The sequence below is a fragment of the Trichosurus vulpecula genome, chromosome 7, assembly GCF_011100635.1.
Source record: "Trichosurus vulpecula isolate mTriVul1 chromosome 7, mTriVul1.pri, whole genome shotgun sequence".
Taxonomy (NCBI): Eukaryota; Metazoa; Chordata; class Mammalia; order Diprotodontia; family Phalangeridae; genus Trichosurus; species Trichosurus vulpecula.
The window spans coordinates 120,814,542-120,833,669 of record NC_050579.1 but is presented as its reverse complement, the minus strand read 5'-3'; the positions used below and the strand labels follow the sequence as shown (position 1 = coordinate 120,833,669).

The 19,128-nt window shown below is 36.7% G+C and overlaps 1 protein-coding gene across 1 annotated transcript; it reads left to right on the top strand.

Annotated features, from left to right (window-relative positions):
* Window positions 1-208: 208 nt before the first annotated feature.
* CCDC28A (coiled-coil domain containing 28A) lies at window positions 209-18,004 on the top strand. The gene is given in 8 exon segments (XM_036768232.1): window positions 209-271; window positions 1,827-1,935; window positions 1,938-2,263; window positions 4,780-4,979; window positions 7,929-8,092; window positions 9,998-10,152; window positions 11,404-11,426; window positions 17,440-18,004. Coding segments are annotated over 8 exon segments (1,095 nt in total). The 3' UTR covers window positions 17,495-18,004.
* The last annotated feature ends 1,124 nt before the right edge of the window (window positions 18,005-19,128 follow it).

Below are 19,128 nucleotides of genomic sequence, written 5' to 3'. Positions count from 1 at the left end.
ATGTCCCTTTCTCAGCACTTCAGTTTGCAAAACTGTTTTCCTTACTCTGAAATTAAACTTCTGTTTCATTCCTGACTCTCTTGTGTCTAGCCTGCTTTGTTCAGCTCTGGCTGAACAGTCCAGTTGACACTGCTTGGTATTAGAAGTAGGATTGGACACAGAACCAGGTCACTGGACTCACTGGTACCAGTGGAAACAACTAGTTGCCATGAGAGATTTAATTCTTCAGAGTCTGGACCCCTTCCCACTCTCCACCCCCACACCCAGTCCGGTAAGTCCTCTGCCCTTGTTCATGCTCCAATCCTTCAGGCTCTGCCTTGGTTGAGCATGGGGTTCTTTGTGAGGAAAATTCCAGGGCCCCTCCTTTGACCTAGTTCATCCTAGATCACTCTGGTAAGGATATCCTTTCTTAACTTTAAATTCCTCAAAGATGAGTTTTTAAATCCAAGTGTGGGACTTTATTAAATTTAATCTTATTAGTTTAGGGCAATTGTTGTAGTGTGTCATTTTGATTCTTGTCATCCAATGTATTAGCATCCAACCTTGCTACCTTTGGGTTATTTGGAAATTTGGTAAGCATTCATCCAAGTCATTAATAAAAAAATTTTAAGTCCACAGTATTAAGGACAGGTTCCTGGGAGCTTGACAACCCAATGGTAGAATTTTGTGACAGGCCAGTTGGATATAGATAAACACTTATCTGTGTGCTTTTGGAAAAAGAGGGTAAGAAGAGGTTTCATTCCAATGTTATTATCACTAGTTTTGAATACAAATACCACCAGCTGATGTCATGTTTCACAATAACTGCATGATGAGGAACCTAAGCACCAACACTGAGCAGGGAAGCATAATGACTATTAAATGACCAAAATTTAGCTGTAGAGAGGGTGACACTTCATGCAATTCAACAAACATTTATTAAGTACCTACTAAGGCACTTTGCTGGCTGCTTCGGACACAAAGACAAAAAAAAATAGCTAATCCCTGTTCTCAAGAAAGTTTAAAGTCGGGGGGGGGGGGGGGAGACAGGAAGGGAAGACAACATTTTGTGTATTCACACAATCTAGTAAGATTTTTAAAAATAAAAGTAATTTCAAGAAGTTTACAATCTACTTGTAAGAGGCTGAAAATAACGTTTTCTTTATTTACACGAACAGGTAAATTTGAAAATAGATTAAAAATAAGTAATTTAAGAAGTTTACAATCTACTTGGAAGGGGCTGAGGACAACACTTTGTGTTTTTACACAAACCAGTAAATTTCGTTTTAAATGGATAAAAATTAAAGTAATTTCGGAGTTAACTGGGAAAAATCGGAAGGCTCTTTGATAATTGTCACTTGAGCTGAACCTTGGGAGTTAGATGGAGAAATTCCACGAGGACAGGGGAGGGAACATTTCTGAGCATTTCTGGCACTGGGGACAGCCTGTGCAAAGACACGGAAACCAGAAATGGAGTATTCTATACTATTCCACTTTTAACACCAGTCAATGTCAAATACCCAACACTTCAACATTTAGGGGAAAGCGTCCCCTGTTCCTTTTTCTAAATACCATTAAAAATACGGTTGATTTCTCTCTATCAGGGATGCGGGAAGTTATTCAGGGAGGTCTTCTTCAAAGTCGTTTCCAATCCAATGATTTATTGACTTTAGCTGGGTACAGCAACGGCACCTCTTTGGTTGCAAAAAGTCTCCTAGACTTTCCCTTCAAGGTCCCGAAAGGGAGCAGATCCGGAAAAGTCGCTATGGTAACACAGTAACTTCCGGTCGCCAACATTTAGCGGCAAAGCTTGCTGGGAAGTGTAGTGGGCAAATTCTCCGGGACAGTCTCACTACGCAGGAAAGCGCGGCGGGGTGTCCGGCAGATGGACTACATTTCCCATGAGAACACTTCACCGCGTCTTAGACCCTAGTAGAGGGGGAAGGCAGCGCTTCGCGCCTCTTCACTTCTTCCCCAAATGCCCCTTCCTCGTCCCTTAGCTCCAAATGACAGCGTCCGCTCCGAGTTCTTTCTCCCTGCTCCCACTCGAATGAGAGGAGAAGGAACGGCAAGAAACCCCAAAACCATGCGTGAGAAGGGGCGGAGGCAGGGGCCCGCCTTAGCCAGCGGAAAGGGGCGGGGCTCTCTCCTAGTTTGCCGGGGCGCCATCAGTCCTCGTCACTTCCGTAAACAAAAGGGTCTGAGAAGGCGTCCTAGCTGCGATGTGACTGCCGCCGCGGTGCGGGCTGAGCCGGGTTGTTGCACCCTGCTCCTCCCGCCTCAGGTAGGGGCTGGAGATAGCCCTAGCCGGTCCCACCGCGCCCCAAGCCAGGCCTCCGCGCTCCCCTCTTTCTGGGCGCTGTCCAGGAGGACTGGGGCTGAGTGGCGTGAGGGACTCCAAGGGCATCTCTCCTTCCTTCTTCCCCCGGAGGCTTTGGAGCTGGAGGGGACCTTTGTTCTGGCTTTTCCTCCCCGGTGTTTTTGTTTTCATTGCTCTTGGGTGGTTTTGTCAGAGTCGTAAGGAAGGAATCGTTGAGACCTTCTAGTCTAACTTCTTCGTTTTATAGATGAGAAAACGGGGACCTGGAGGGAGAAAATAGGCTCAAAAACTTAGTTACACAGTAAATTGGGAGCAAAAAGGTAATTAGAAGCCAGGATTCCTAACTCCCGGTCTAGTGCTCCCTCCACTGTAAAGCCCCGCATACATATTTTGAATGTGTACGTATCCTGGACTCTTCTGGGAACTAATACGTATCTTATGTTTTAGGCAGATTGTTGAATCATCTTTGCATTTAATTTTTGATAGTTGCTGGCTGAAAGGGAACCACTTGAAAGTGGTCTTTTATGTAACACTGGCGAAGAGGGAAGTTGCAACTTGGGAACTGCAGCATTTTTGTTTAAGCTGATTCATACTCAAAGGATTAGGGCTTGGATATTTGATCCTTCCGAAGTAAAAACTTGCTTTCCTATGGAACAGCAGAAATTTCAGCTGATCTGTGGTTTAGTCAGTTGATTCCGAGAAGAATTATATAAATGCCTGTGTTGGTGGATTTTAATCTAGATTATAGTGGAAAAATCTGGACCCTACCTAATTGTTAAATTACTTTTAGGTGTGGCAGTTCTTGATTTGATTCTTCCTGAATGATCACAGTTTACAAAATAATGGGCCCTCTTAGAGACGTGCTCAAACCAGACAAATAGCAATGTATTTTTCAGATTATATGGTTTTAAAATATTATCCAAGAAAAAAATGGCTTTAGTGAGGATTACTGTAGCCTTTACCTATAGAAAAATATAACATATGCAGGCAGGTATGAAAAACATTTTCTATCTGTTAAGATTAGTACTGATAACGGGAAGAAGCTAAGAGATTTTATACCTGATGCTCTTTACAGAATGCCATTTACTGCCATATATCAGACATTTTTCTTCCAATTTGGGGGAGGGCAAAATCCATATATAGTAATGACTTTAGAAGCTACATAGAGTGCTTTTATTTGCACGTAGTTAGAGTCACCCTACACTTAGAGTAGGTGGCCATGTATATAGCATAGTTTCAATTATTGAAAGCTCCTTGGGCTCTTTACTACCTTTCCTACCGGCTCACTAATACCTTAAATTCCATAAGAATATAATTTATATAGTTTAGGAATTCTTTCCTGTTAAAATACAAATGCCTCTTGGAATAGATGACAGGATGATGTTACACTCTGCCTGCTGTATAATAAGTACTTAATAAATGCTTATTGAATGATCGGCTTACTCTATACAATGAACGAACTTTTCAGACTTTGCTTAGCACATTTTGATTTGGGAAGGGAAAGACCATGAAGACAGTGGACACTTAGACGCCCATCAGACCAAAGATTTAGATGGAAAAAAAAAAACATTAAAGTATAGGGGAAAAGGGACACTTTTGAGTGATGGGAAGATAGTGAAAGAGGTTAGAGTTAAAACTTCCCTATTTTAATTTCTCTAGAGCAGATCCTGTAATGTAGACCTGCATTTTAGGAATGATTATCCTAACCTTTACTATTCATTTTAGCAGTTCCTACTACGGTTTTTGTTTGTTAATTAATTGGTTTTAAAGGGGCTCTCTATGTCACTCAGGCTGGAACAATGATGGCTACTCACAGCCTGATCCCACTATAGATCAGCATGAAAGTTCTGATCTGCTCTTAATGTACCTGGACCAGTTCATACCTCCTTAGGTAGCCTGTTGTTCTTCCCCTGTTTCACCACCTGTACTCCCATATTTATGCCTAACAGTTCTTTAAGCTTAGTTAGTCCATTGCCATTTAGAACTCCCAAGCTCAAGCCATGAACCTCAGCTTCAGTGGCAGTAGAGATTCTAGGCATATGCCACTACTTTAATTTTTTTGCAGAATGTGAAATGTTCTGCTGTAGAACCTTTTTTCCCCTTGAATATTAGAATACCTTGTACATATATGATAGCTAGATCATACAATTCTAGAAGGTAGGAACTGTCTAGCTCTCCCATGTTTAGCACCATGTTTTTTACACACTGCATGCACTTAATAAATATTTTCCAGATGACTAATATGGAAAATATGTTTTGCATGACTTCACATGTATAATCAATATTATTTTCCTTGCCTTCTCAAGAGGGGGAGAGGGGTGAGAGGGAGAGAATTTACAATTCAAAAATTTTTTTAAATGAATGTTAAAAAATTTTAATGTAATTGGGAAACATTTAATAAAATAAAACATGTTTTACAAAATAAATGTTTGCTGAAGGAATGTTACATGAATGAATAATAGCTGTGTTTCCTCATTCAGGTCTTGAAAAACTGGTCTTGTTGCATCAAGGAACATAAAACTATGGAAGAAAGGAAAATAAAAAGGAGGAGTCCTAAATCTTTTAGTTCCCATTCTACTCAACTTGTTAATGCCAAGAAAAACTCTATGCCAGTTAGTAAAAGCACAGGGTTTTCAAACCCTGCATCGCAGTCAACTTCACAAAGACCAAAGTTAAAAAGGTGAGCCTTCATCTTTTGAACTGTTGGAGGAAAATGTTGTTTAAAAAAATACTAAGTATCTCTTATTACTTCCTAAATTGTTTTTTCTCTTGGCAGTATTTTTATTTATTTGCTAAATAATATATATTGTGGCATAGTTTATATGACAGAGGTTAATGATTCAGTCAGGTGAATGTCTAGTGAAAGTGAATAAAAGCTCTATTGTGAAGATGACAGTATGGAGATTTTACAGGCACAATAAGAAAATTCTTGGTTGAGGAACAATCAAAGGTCACGATCTGAGAGTTGAAAAAAAAAGTTATGGCTGGAGCTGATGAGTGAGCCAGGAACTTGAAAAAGGCAAATGGAAAAGAATGTGTTTGCTTTGTCAGTATTTAAAGGAAAGTGGGATGGGGTTAAAAATTAAATTGGAATATATTTTAAACCCAGATAAGAGAGTTTTCTTCTTACTATATTAAATACTTGGGTAACAAGATAACATCTCTAGTTACCACAATCTGTTTTTCTAAATATGAAAAGATGCATTCAAATACAAAATTTATTATTGAAATTTTTCTTGGAAAAGCATTTATTAAGCAAAAACTCAGCAGTTCTGCCTAAATTGTGTGGGTGGGGGTGGGGGTGGGTGTGTGTGAAGACACTGTTGCTTTACTTGTGGAAACTCTTACACAGAATGTGGGGAAATAAAATATTTTTGATGAAGACATGAGAATGCTTACAGAAAATTAAATCAAGTACAATCTCTTAAGGCAGCTGGTAGCGCAGTGGATAGAGTGCTGGACCAGGAATCAGGAAAGCCTGAGTTTAAATTTGGCCTCAGGCACTTATTAGTTATCTGCCTTGGTTTCACCAAGTGTAAAATAAGGATAATAATAGCTCCTACCTCCCAGGGTGATTGTGAAGATAAACTTAGATAATATTTGTAAAGTACTTTGCAAACCTTAAAGCAATATATAAATGCTATTAGTGTTGAGAAGGCAGTGTGGTATCGTGGATAGGATGCTGTACTTGGAGTCCAGAAGATTAATCTATTTATGAACTAGCTGTGTGACCCTAAACAAGTCACTTGACTCTTTTGAGTTTTAATTTCCTCATCTGTAAACTGGAAATAATGATTGCCATTATCTCACAGGGTTGTTGTAAGGGTTAAATGAGATAAATTTTGTAAAATGTTTTGCAAACCTTACAACATTATATAAATATTAGTCATTATTATAGCATAGATTGAGTGCATAACTGGTGAGGTTTTACTTTTAGTTAAAAAGTGGTGAGATAGATTTAATCTTGAAGGACTACAATTTTATGCTAGTTCTTGAAAGGGAAGTGAAGCATTTAGATTATTGGGAAAAGAGTAAGGAGACACTTTAGAGAGGGGAAAGTAGCATGAGTAAAAACATAGGGGCAAGAATATCGTGTGTTGTATACAGGTACTGTAAGGAGGTTGTCGTGGCTGGATATAATAACCTAGGTTGGAAAATAATTTGAGAAAATGATTAGGGCTTAGAGGAGAGGGATTAATCCCTCTCCCCCAAATTTGAAACTAATAAAAAGCAATTAATACATGTGTGTGCATACGTATATATTTATATATATCACAGAATTTCTGAGTTATAAAGGAATTCATTGGCCAAATAAGTACAATCCATACCTAAAAAAGAATGCCATCACCAGCCTACCTAACAAATCATCACCCAGCCTTTGCTTGAAGACCCAGACTGAAGCGAAATGCAAACTTTTCAGCAGCGGCTCCTTGTAAAAGGAAGGCTATTAAATTTCTGGGTTTAGTTATCATTCTTATAAAGATAGCTCCAAGAGCTATGTATCTGGCCTCAGCCTCTCCCCTGAGCTTCAATTCCACAATCACCAATTGCCTACTGGACATTTCACAATGTATATCCTAGAGATATTTCTGACTGAACACGTTCAAAACAAAACTCATTGTCTTCACTTCACCCTTCTTCCAGATTTCCCTATTCCTGTCAAAAACATCACTTTTCCATTCTTCTAGGTTTGTGACTTTGGCCTTTTCCTGGACTCTTCACTCTCCCTCACCACACTTATACAATCATTTGCTAAATCTTGCCTCTCTACATCCACATCTCTAGCATCCATCCACTTCCCTCTAGTCACTCAGTTACCCCCTTAATTCAGGCCCTCATCGTCTCTTACCTGGATCATTGGTCTCCCTGCCTCAAGACCTCGCCACTTCATTCCATCTTCCACACAATACTGCCTGAGTGATTTTCCTTAATTGCAGATCTGACTTTGACCTTCCATATCTCAATAAACTCCACTGACTTCTCTTGCTTCTAGAATCAAATAGAAACTCCTCTGTTTAGCTTTTAAAGGTCTTCCCAGCCTTGCCCCAACCTATCTTTCCTACCTCATTATAGATTGCTTCCCATCCCACACGCTGATACAGTTCAACTGACTTCTCTTCTCTCTGTTCCTCCCACAGGACATTCCATTTCCCATCTTTTCCCATTTACCTCTATTTGCCTCAGTTTCCTCATTTCTCTTGTTATCCCTCTTTTACAGATGAGGAAACCGAGGCAAACAGAGGTTTAAGTGACTTGCCCACAGTCACACAGATATCTGAGGCAGGATTTGAAATCAAATTTTCTTGTCCCCCAGGTCCAACGTTCTATCCACTGTACTACCCAGCTGCCTAAATGATAAAATGAATAAATCCAATTTTCTCTATGCTTTAGTGATCTGATATCGTTTTATTTAAGTTTTAAGGCTATCACTATTGATGCTTACTTTCATTTTAGTCTTTGCTCTGATTGTAAGGGATTTTGGTTAGCCTTTTCTGTGTTCTGATTTTTAGGAACACCTCATTAAGTTTGCTAATCATTGCATAATGCATTGTAGGATTGATTTTAATGTATTTTCTCTAAGTGATTCTGAAGACAGAAGTTTCACATTGAGCATGTTTAATCTCTCCAGAGGTGTGAAAGAAAAGCCAAGACCTCAGGGAGGGGAAGGAAAAGGTGCTCAGGCAGCTCCAATTCAGCACTCTTTTCTCACTGATGTCTCTGATGTTCAAGAGATGGAGAGGGGCCTCCTGAGCCTTTTGAATGATTTCCATTCTGGAAAACTTCAAGCATTTGGTAACTAACCATGGATTTTTCTTCAAGATATTTAAGTCATCTCTGTCTCTTAATTTTCAGGATCTTTGTATACTTTAGTAGTTATTTTATATGTATCTATCTTCTTAATAAAATATATTCTTCCTCAGGAATTATAAAAATCCCTAGTTAGTATTCATGCTGAAAAGCATAAATCAAAATTTGACTTATACAATTTCAATAAAATTGTTCAAGTAAAAAAGTAAAAGAGAACATGCTTGAACGCTTAAGGTGGATCACTGTTGTCAAATAAGTGTGTTGAGAATGTTGAAAGTGAGGATGGGCTTGGATAATTCAGCCTGTATTAGTATTTCATTTTAGGAAGGTCTCAAGGTTATTTTCCTCCTTCCTTCCAAACACAGGCTTATTTTCTGCCTGTAGGTTCAGTCCCTTACATATATGAGATCCCAGATTCCTGTTTGCTAGCTATTTTTAAGAAAATAAACCGAATCTATAACACATTTTATGAAAATGTTCAGTTTCGACAGTTAATAAAGTTTTCCTTTTTCTTTCTAGTGTTCACGTCCCCCATTATTTTATCCTTCTTGGGGGAACTACACAATTATTTTACTATTGTTCATTGAAAGAAAATGCCTTAGTAAATTTGAGTGGCCTAAAAAAAATCCACTTGAATTTGTGATAGTATGATATTTTCCAAGTGCCAAAAATGAGCAGAATCAGGATTTATATTTAAAAAATTTTTTAAATTACATAATAAGGAACTAACTATGAATGCCTTATCCAGAAAGAATTGTTTTTGTTGGAACCAGCTGATTAAATTCAGAATATAGTGTGATGTGAGTATTCCTCCTTCACTTGCTTGGTTATTTTGTAGGTATTAGGCCCTAGCAAGAGGAAACACTAACTTGCTTTTAAATTCAGATTCCATGGCTTCTGAATTTGTTGCTTTACTTCAGCTAATGTGTAGTATACCTTGGTACTATCTGTGGAAAAAGTTTTTAAAATTGAATTTTTAATACAACAGGATTGCAGAGAGGCACGTTTAACCAACTTTCATATTTTAAATTACTTCAGCACATTAATGGTTTATAATATAAACTTTATATAGAAATGGTGCTACTAATTTCAAAGAAATCTTACTGGATAATTAGACACAACAGTACCTGCCAGCACTTAGAAACATCTTTAGCTGATAGTGTAAATTATTTTCCTGCCTGTACCTGGAAGTAATATAACATTTATTTGAAGTTTGTAATCAGCATTTTTCACTTATTTTAAACTGGCCTTCCCCACATCAAGTTAACAAGGTTTTATTGCAATTGCTATCTGGTTGCTCCCAGTGTTATAAGTGCCACAAATTAGTGTATTATTTTCTTTCTCTTCTCTTATAGTCAATCATAATTGAAGTTTATTTCTGCTTCATAAATATTATGTACTTGGATGATAAAATGATTTAGAGTTGAATTCTTCTGGACTTTAATTTCGTGCAAACCATCACACTTATCTAATTTAAAAGGCAGTGGCCACACTGAAATAAACTAGGTAGAAATATTCCTTTAGTACATTATTGCTGTGAACTTAGATTTTATGCTTATTAATAAATACTTTGATTTTATGGTCTGGCTTCTTTTGCCTGATTTCAAAATATGCCAGTTGTCCTTTATTGTATTTTAGCTATTTTCCTATTATTATAAGGAATTTGAATGTAATTTAAGGTTACTACGTAGACAGTAATAAAAACATTATGTGACGCTTATGAAAAAGGAAGATCAATTAATTTTGGAATTTTAATTTTGAAAAAAAGTCTCCCCCTTACACTTGCTGACTTTGAATTCCATTCATGCTTATACTTTTTGTAACCTAATTAAGACTGAGTCCTTTTTTTCTCCTTTTCTCTTTCTCACTTTCCTCCCCACCTCCCACTAGGAAATGAATGTTCCATAGAACAGATGGAACATGTTCGAGGAATGCAGGAGAAGTTAGCTCGATTGAATTTGGAGCTCTATGGGGAGTTAGAGGAACTTCCTGAGGATAAGAGAAAAATAGCCAGTGACGCTAATCTGGATAGGCTTCTGTCAGATGTGAGTACAATTTCAAAAAAAGAATATATTATAAAAGAAGTTATTGTGTTTGAATGTATACACTAGATATATGGGATATATGTTTCTGTATAGATTCCGTTAAGACATAAATGTAGAGGTCCTTTTGTTAAAAGATTTCCTGACACATTTTATCATGCTGTCTTTAAAAATTACTTTGGATTTCTTTTTATATTCAAAGGACTGTTATGCTTACGTATTTTAATACATTGGGAGGGGCATTCTTAATATTCAGCTATATTAATTCGAGCCTTAGAATCTGCTTTTTACCAATCAAAAGCAACAAACTATCCCCAGTATTTACCTACTACTATTTAGTAAAGAGTGTCAATTGCATTTAATTTTCATTCAAGCAGGGTAGCTGTTAAATTTTTGTTCTTGTTTCAAGGCTATAATGTTAAGTATTTTGCCTAGTATAATGTACATTTATACATCTTTTGTCGTTAGCCACAGCAAATAAATATATGCATAATCTACTATACATTTTTCACTTATCAAAAGTGTTTCTTTCGTTTTTTTTCACTCCGATCAATTGATTAATCGTAGATAATTTTAGAATGGTATTAAAGCTCCAGTTTTCAATCTTGTTCTGGCTTGTCTTTTTAAAGTTTTAACTGATTAAGGCAGCATGGCATCATGGATAGGGAGCTGCTGGCATCGGAGTCAAGAAGACCTGGGTTCAAGTCTTGTCTCTACCACATACTGGTTATGGGACTCTGGGCATGTCACTTAACCTGTTACTATCCTGGCAACTCCTTAAGAATATAGGCCAGTTGGCCTTGATTGAGGTAGTTCCTTGCTAAGTATTCCTTATACCAGTGAAATGATATCCAGACTTTTAAAAATTAATAAATATAAAAGCTACTTTTTTCTTAAATATATTCTCAATCCCTTAAAACAAATATATGTGTATGTATATGTGTATATATTTATGTATTTATGTATTTATATATTTATGTATACACACACATATATGTACACATATATGCCTATAGATATATGTACATATACATTTGTGTATATACATATGTGTATATATGTACATGTACATATTCTGAACTTTTTTCCATCTGAGAGAAGGTAGTACATTAAGTGGCTTCTCTTTCCTATTTATAAATAATTATTTTTTGGGTTTTTTTAAAATGACTATTCTTTGGAAAGTTGTACTATTAATAGGGTTTTGTCTGTTTTTTTTCCTTTTAAGAAGTAAAATATTTTTCTGATTTGTTACAGTTAGAAGAACTGAATTCTTCCATGTATCCTTTGCCAAATATCTACAAGGAAAGTTTTACTGCATGGAATTCCTGGAGATTAGTTCCAAGGAAGTTTTTAGCTAAGGGTGCTGCTTAGAAGCAACTAAAGAGTAGCAACTACCAATTGTTACTTATGGGGCTTATTCCCTTCACACCTTAGGCCTCCGGTCACAATATCGTAGCCATTTCTATGACTTAATTCTGTAACTTTTTGTGTTTTGTCATCAGGAAACTCACTTTCCTGCAGACAGCAAATACCCTTGGAAAATTATTCATTTTGAGGCAAAGCAAAATAAGATCTACATGGGGCATTGTCGCATGCATAAAATTTAAGAACATCTTTTAAAATGCCTAAAATTAGCTCATAGTCATTAACATATAGCCTTTCCCTATGGGATTATGCACTATATAATGACATCTGTTTTGTTAATCACAGGGCATTTACTTTTTTAAGTTGAATATTCATCATGGAATTACTTCTCACTAGTGCTTAAAGTGTTATGTGATTTGATTTACAAAATTTTGATTTGTATTCAACTTTTCAGGAACATTTCAATCAGGAAGTATTTATTGAATATGCCCTATGTGAAGAGCTTGTTACTGTTTTAAATACTCCCTAGACCCTATAAAACATCCTTTTTGTCTAGTTAGGGAGACAAACCATTATACCATGAAACAATTAGTGAACAGGACTGTTATAGATTACAACATTATATACTGATAAAGTGCCAAATTGTATTAGTCAGAGAATAGGACAATGCGTAGTGCAGATAAGTGCAAAATGAATTAGAGACAACGGAAATTGATCCTGTCTGCGCTGTCATATGAAAAAATTCAGACAACAAGTAGGAGTAGTAAGTATTCCCTCAAGGCTTGGTGCTTGCTTTTCTGATCCTTTTCCCATATCCTCTTTTCTTCAGAGAGAGCTTCCCTTTATGGCATCAACTATTTTCTCAATATTGATGGCTCCTAAGTTTTTATCTTCAGTTCTAGCTTCTCATTTGAATTGTAGGCATTTACTGGACATTCCATTTTAATTCCTTGTTGTCACTATCATGTCTAAGATGGAACTCATTCTTTCCCTTCATAAACTGGTTTTTCTTCCTAGCTTCCCTTTTTCTCTCAGTAATACTATCTGTTCTCCTGGTCGCTCAGATTCAGTCGATCACCAAGTCCTTTATTTCTTCCTTCAAAATATCTGTATGTCTTCCTGTTACTTTCTTGCTCCGTAAGTTAAATGGTGCCTTATTTTTTATTTCATCAGATCTAAACTCCTTTGTGTAAGACAGTATGGTACAGTGAAAAGTACTCTGGATTTGGAGTCAGAGGACATGGGTTATAATCTCAGCCCTGTCACTCACAACCTGTGTGACCTGGGGCAACTTTCAACCTCTGACTTTCCTCCTCTATAAAATGAGGGGTTTGGGAATAGCCTGCCTCTCATGTGTCCCTTCTAAAACTGTAACTCTGGGATCCTGTTAAATTGTTTTGACTACTAGAGTAGTCCTTGTAGACTAGCTTTCAAGGCCCTTCATAATCTGGCCCCACCAATACCCATTAATATTTCCTTCTATCATCTATCATAAACTCTTTATTTGGGGCAGAGGGAGGCAATTGGGGCTAAGTGACTTGTCCAGGGTCACATAGTAAGTGTCTGAATCCGGATTTGAACTCAAGTCCCTGACTCCAGATCCAGTGCTCTATCCATTGTGCCACCTAGCTGCCCTAGCTCTTTATTTTAGCAAGTCTGGTCTGCTCATTCTGCCCAAGTTACCACAATCGTTTTTACTTCTTTCTTTGCCTTTGCTTTTTCTATGCCTTCTGCCTACAGTGTTCTTTTTCGCCTTTGTCTGCCTAATCCTACTTATCCTTTAGAGCTCTATTTATTCTTTACCTTTTCCATTTAGAACTTAGAGTCGGTGCCACATAGTCTAGGTTATAATTATATTCCGTTTTGTATCATTGTTTCATATGTTACTTGGGTCACCCTGTGACAATTTCAAGTTCCTGGTGGTAAGAGCCATGTTGTATAAGACATGGGGCTTTTAGGTAGCCCCTAGAGCATGAAATCTATTGTTGAACTCATATTAAGTGCTAAGTCCTGAAGGATAGGGTGTGACACGTATTAGTATAGAGAAGACTTAAGTTCCATGTGATATAGTAACCAAAAATTATAATGTGATCTTTGGATGCATCGAGAAGCATAGCTTCCAGAAATAAGGAGGTGCTAGTATTGGTATACTATACTACAGATTGCATTTGGAATATTGTGTTGAACTTTGAGTGCCACAGTTTATGAAGGACATTGATAAGTCAAAAATAATTGAAGCTTATGTTCCAATGTTGGTTAGTGAAGATGAAGAGATGGGGAAATTTTGTGAAGAACTCATAAAGACCCTCCAAATTGAATCATTATATACTCTGGTACAAAGGTGGAGGGGAAAAAGGTGAGTGTGGCAAGAAATATATAGGAAAGCATGGGAAAGAGAGGCGAAAGACTTGTAAACTCTGCAAAAGCAAAACCTCATGCTTTGATATTAAGAACCACTTCTTGGAGAAAAGAATTGGTAGGTGCTGGACAGGGCAGGCACCAAAAAGTATCACAAAAAATGAAATAGATTATATTTTAATGGCCAGGAAAAGACTAGTTACTGATATGGGAGTTATCCCTGAATCAGCTCTCTGTGTATAGTTACACCATCAACTTGTTTGAATAAGGGTCAGCAATAAGAAGAAGAATGAGAAAAATGTATGTATGGAGTACAATTAAAGCAACTCAATCCTTAATTACTTAGTCAAGTAATTGACAAAGAAAAGATGGTAAGTAGACAGCAAAAATAACACTGAAAGTGATTCTAATAATTCTATACAGAAGTTTATTCTGAATCTATTGCCACAAGAAGATCAGAAGAACCCATAAGACACCTTAGTCAGCAAACATTTGACTCACTTGCCAAGTGAAAAGAGAGCAGCCAAAGGCAACACTGGAACAGCATATAAATTCGTTTAAAAAAATCTTATGAAGAAAGTTGATGGAAAATTATGGGCAATATGGTCTCATAAAGCAGAAGGAATTAAGAGTAGAATAAACCACTTTAAGCTTAGTAAGATATACAACTAAGTATACAAGGGCATTAAAGGATAAAAACAGAAGGACTACAAACCGAAGAAAAATGGAAAAGAGCTTCAAAGATTACAGTAAAAAGCTATCTTCACTCCCAAGAACAGTGGAACCATCACACTTGGACTATAATGTCACAGTTCCTATTTGTGCTTACAGGGAAGTAGAAATGGCACTAAAGAGAACAAAGATGGAAAAGGAAGCCAAATTAGACCAGGTATATGCCCAGGAGATCTGCCCTGAAGGCCACACAGTTGTGAGGGTGTTAAGGGATCAATATACAAGGTATCTGAAGGAAGATAATATACCAAAGGCATAGGAAAAGTCTTGGACTTTATTAATGTCCAAAAAAGGTGACCCAAGAAAATATCAACAACTGCCAACCCATATGGCTACTATGGCATGTATTAAAAAAAAAAACTTTAAAGTCATCTCTGTACTAATCAAGGATATCTTTGATGGGGGTATTAGTAGGGAATAAGCAGGCTTTCACAACTCATATTCAACAATGGGCCACATCTTTACCATTCCATAATTGAAAGATGTAGATAATATAAAAAGCAATTGATTTGATAAAGAAAAAAGATACCATTATATTCCTTGCCTTCTCAACGGGTTGGGGAAGGGTAGGAGGGAAGGAGAGCATTTGGAACTTAAAATTTTTGCACATAAAAGTTAAAACAATTTACATGTAATCGAGAAATATTTAATAAAATAAGAATATTAAAAAATTCAGATCATACAGCAAAGGCTCTTTTCCAGTAAAGTAGGCTGTAACAACAGAAGAAACCCTCTTCAGTGACCCTCTGTTCATAAATATCCTGGGAGGCATGAAATAGGAAAATACATATTCAATAAGTGTTTGTCATTGTGATGGAGGACATCTAGCTAAAGATCCAAGTTGAAGAGGGTCTCTGTAGATTGTGAAATCCTATAAATGATCCTGTTTGCAGATGATAGATTGTTTGCATCAAGCCTGGTACATTGTAGATCCTCCTGGAAGAGATCCATAACAATTGGAGTTTAGCCTTACCTTCTATCCACAAAGACCCAGGTGGCTGAAGAATGTCTGTTGTTCAAATTCTGATATGCATTTGAATGAACAACCTGTAGAGTTTGTCCATCAGCATCTGGCATGGACAGTAAGTTGGGCTCAAAGTTGAGTAGGAAGAAGAGAATATACTAGATTGCCTTTGATACATTCCAGAGCTCCTGTAATGACACAATTATTCTAACTAACAAAAGCTCATCTTTTCAATCCCTTCTTTCTACCAGTGTTGCTATAAGGCAGTGAGACATGGAATGCAATGGTCTCTGAAGAATTAACAATATCCCATAGTGGGCTACAGAGAAGCACACAGGCTGCATGATCAGGCTGCATTGTATCCCAAAGAGGAACTTCTAAGAACAGAAGTAAAGCATGTCACATTTAAGAAATGTGCAGTCAGATGGTGAGGGAGAGGAGTGACAATTGGTGGATAGCTCCAGTGAGCCACATCACTTCCTGATATCAGGAGAAATGGAAGAAAAACTGTATATTAAGTGAACCCCCCTGTGGTGAACTTATGGGAGGATGTGGAAAAGAATCACAGAATAGGCAGTCAGGTGTGGATGAGTATGTGCATAATCAGAAGGGAACATCTACATCAGAGAAATCACAGATCTGAGTATTGATAAGATGAAGAGAACACAGAGGAAGGCAACCAGGATGGCAAAGGACTTTGAATCTATGACATAAAGAGTTGTTGAAGGAACTGGAGATGTTAAACCTGGAGAATAGAAGACTTATGGAGGATATGATAGGTATCTTCAAATCTTTGAAGGGCTCCAGGTGAACAACAGATTAAACTTGATCTATTTTGGCTGTATTTGAAACAGAGCCAAAACAGAGCAGGCAGTGGGTAGGAGTTACAAAGGATATGTCATGAAAAGTTTGATATCAGGAAAATTTTCCAAACAGCTATCCAGAATAAAGTGGGTTTCCTTGGAATGAAGTTATTTCTTTTTGGAGGTCTTTGTAGGTAGACAATTACTTGTCAGATATTGGTATGGGTTGCACTGGATGGCTTTTGAGGCCCCTTCCAACTCTAATATTCTGTAATCAGAGGAGATAGATAGTTAAGGTGAAAAGAATAGGAAGAGTGAATATAGAAAAGAGTATTAAAGATATCAACAATGTTCATTTTTTTTATATCACCCCCAAAACATCTTTAATACGACCTTAGAATTTAAATTATTACTATATTTTCCTTGCATTGTAGAAAGAGCATTTGTAAGTCAGGAGACAAGTCCTAGTGTTGAAACTTGTGACAGGTTGCTCGACTTTTCTGTACCCTGAGAGAAGTACATTCAAAATATTGCTAGTATTCCTAACATCACCCACCTTACACAAATGTAAGGAGAGCATTTTGGAAACCGTAAAGCTCTATATAAATGTGAGTTGTGCTAATAATCATGGTGATTATTTTTTGAAAATTTTTTTTAATATCCAGGACTATATAAACTTTAGAGTACTCTATATAACCTGAAATAACTCTTGTTTTTTGCTGTCTATTTTAACCATAAAATATGCTGTTAATTCAGCCCTCTGGTTGGGGGCTTTCTACCCAAATGAGTCTATATACTCTATTGAAATCTAGTACACAATCTCAGGACAACTCAATATTGAGCACTTCTAAGACATACTATTAAAATTAAACACAAACACAATTTTGAATATCAAGGTAGAGTGTTAATAGCTTTTCCTACCACAAAACCTAGAAAATGTTTTTTCAGTATATACTCACCCCTCCCCTACAGCTCCCAAATTTGTTTTGTTTTGCCTCTGAATTAAGACTTTTTTGATGGATAAAAATGTATTTTAAAAAGAAAAAGCTTCTTAACTGGTCACTTCAGACAAAAACTTCACTTGGCAGATGCTCAAGATGTTCCAAATACCTCTACCAGTTAAAATAAAACGCAGTTCACTCATTGTCTTGTGATTCAGAGAAAAACAGTAATCTGAATCCAGAAGCTGATTCATCTTCTCTGCAACAAAGAATTAAAGTGCATATGCAACTGATTGTTTTCACACATTGCTTTTAGTAAATCTGACTGCTGTAATTCACCATGGCTGGAGGCCAGGCTATGTTGAAGTCTCAAATCAGGAAATGTGACTGCAAGATTGTGCTGCTATGCTTTATATTACTGCCTTATTGTCTAAAAGCTGAGGGTAAGACTTGAAAGTGCATTTATTTCATGCTAAGTGTTGTTCACAGGACTGAAGAATTTATCCTTCCCAAGCTCATCAGCCTTGTTCCAATTTTTACTCATAAGTTGGCTTGTGACAGCTTAGCTTCAGTTTACAAGTAGACAATCGGCACACTACTCAGTGTGTATTTCAGTGGCCAATGGCAACAAAATGTTAAGTATTTGTGAATTTGCTATTTTTAATAAAGTAACTTTTAAATTATGCTCCGAATATGTTTTCTTCTTTGAATCTAGAAGATCTGGTCTATTTAGAAATATATGGTGTGACCTACCAATGCAAGGCTGAATTTTGGTAAAATATGTTTATAAAATCCTAAAATTAACTTTCACACAAACTATACTGTTTACTCACCTGAAAGAAAGCATTGTATTCAGCCTTTTGCCACATTTATAAGTCCTTAGAAACTAAATAGCATCAGATAACAAATATATGTTGAAAAATTGCTTTTACAAAAGGTATTTTAGTAATTTATTTCTAAATTACACAATTAATTTTTACACCATTAATTTTAAAAATATTTGAGAAAAAAGTGAGACTCATGTTAGCAGTGTCAATTGGGTAGAGAGAGTAGAGTATTATATGATACCACATAGCGTGTGACAAAGACCAAAAACCAAATTTACCAAAAACATGTTAAATGTTTTTCTTGGAAAGTTCCTGAGTCTAAGTCAAACAAAATCTGTTTCCTGTGATTGATGGCAGATTCAGGAGACTGACCTTTTCATTCAATTTTGTTTTGTCTTTTGCAAAAGATATGGATCCCAAGTACCTCAGTTTGGGTTTATCTAATGTGTCCTTTGTTTACATTTCCTACATATATAGAAATTTAAACCTTAAAGGGCCTCAACAATCCATCTGGTCCATTCCCTTCATTTTAGAGATAAGGAAGCTAAGGCCCAAAGAGTAGCAACTTATGTTACATATTTTAAGAGCAACAGATCAGTAGTTTTGAAATAAAGAGCTTCACAGTAAATAAAAATATTTTAAGGTGATTGTGACTGACTTGCACTGGAAAAGTTTTTGGTGTAGATTGCTTCAGTAACCATTCTAAGTAGCAGAATTGGTCTTAAGAGTCACTTTTGGGGTACCTAGGTGTCACAGTGGATAGAGTAACCGCCCTGGAGATAGGAGGATCTGAGTTCAGATGTGACTGTTAGAAGCTGTGTGACTCAGGGCAAGTCACTTAACCCTGATTGCCTCCAAAAAAAAAGTTAATGTTCCAAAGCCTTGTAGTTTTGACCATATGGTTAAATGTTTAAGTTCAACATGCTAAATATAACTGGATCCAAATAATAAAGTACTTATCAATAATAATAAATAAAACCCTTATCAAT